Source organism: Nannospalax galili, unplaced genomic scaffold (genome assembly GCF_000622305.1).
Source record: "Nannospalax galili isolate Female #2095 unplaced genomic scaffold, S.galili_v1.0 C48009308, whole genome shotgun sequence".
Taxonomy (NCBI): domain Eukaryota; kingdom Metazoa; phylum Chordata; class Mammalia; order Rodentia; family Spalacidae; genus Nannospalax; species Nannospalax galili.
The window spans coordinates 1-701 of NW_008459106.1; the positions used below are offsets into that span (position 1 = coordinate 1).

The 701-nt window shown below is 60.9% G+C and overlaps 1 protein-coding gene across 1 annotated transcript; it reads left to right on the plus strand.

The window, feature by feature from the left end:
• Positions 1-6: 6 nt before the first annotated feature.
• LOC103728234 (interleukin-3 receptor subunit alpha-like) lies at positions 7-691 on the plus strand (the record flags this gene model as incomplete). The annotated part of the gene is made up of 3 exons (XM_017796447.2): positions 7-84; positions 247-362; positions 636-691. Coding segments are annotated over exons 1-3 (248 nt in total), but the record flags the coding sequence as incomplete, so codon positions are not given.
• Between the last annotated feature and the right edge of the window lie 10 nt (positions 692-701).

Consider the following 701-nt stretch of genomic DNA (forward strand, 5'->3'; position numbering starts at 1 on the left):
ACCTGCTCATGGTGACGGTGAACGGATCCAGCCAGCAGGAACCAGTGTCCTGCAGCGACCGATCCGTGCATCTGAAGAGTGTAGGTGAGCGCCGCCCGGGACCGGAGGGAGCACTAGACAGGGAAGAAGAGGAACAGGAAGTGGAGACGGAGGAAGAGAACGAGGAAGAGGAGGGGGAGGAGGAAGTGGAGGAAGAGGAGGAGCACACACTCTGAAAGTGCTCACAGAAAGTGCTGTGCGTCCCAGAGGTGCTGAGTCCTCCCGAGATCACGGCCCAGTGTAACAGAACCCACGCGCTCATGCGCTGGAGCATGAGGAGCCTCTTCCCTCGGACGTTCACTTACCACCTGGAGATCCGGCAGGTGAGGCTGGGGACCGGGCTTATCCCGGAAGTGGGGCGGGGTCTGGGGGCGACGCCGTACACAAGCCTGGATCTGTGGGAACAGGTGGAAGAGGTTGGGAAGGGGGCTCGGTGGGTGCTTGTAGCCCAGTGGGCAGAGTGCTTGTAGGTCAGTGGGTAGAGTACTTGCAGCTCAGTGGGCAGAGTGCTTGTAGCTGAGTGGATGGAGGGGAGGTGAGGGTGGGAAGGTCTATCTCGGGCAAACGTCACCTAGCCCTGTGCTTCCGTCTTGCAGAGCTCAACTTTTGTGTCCAACACGACGGTGAGTGACCCGGGTCCTGACACCCCCCAGCCCCAACCC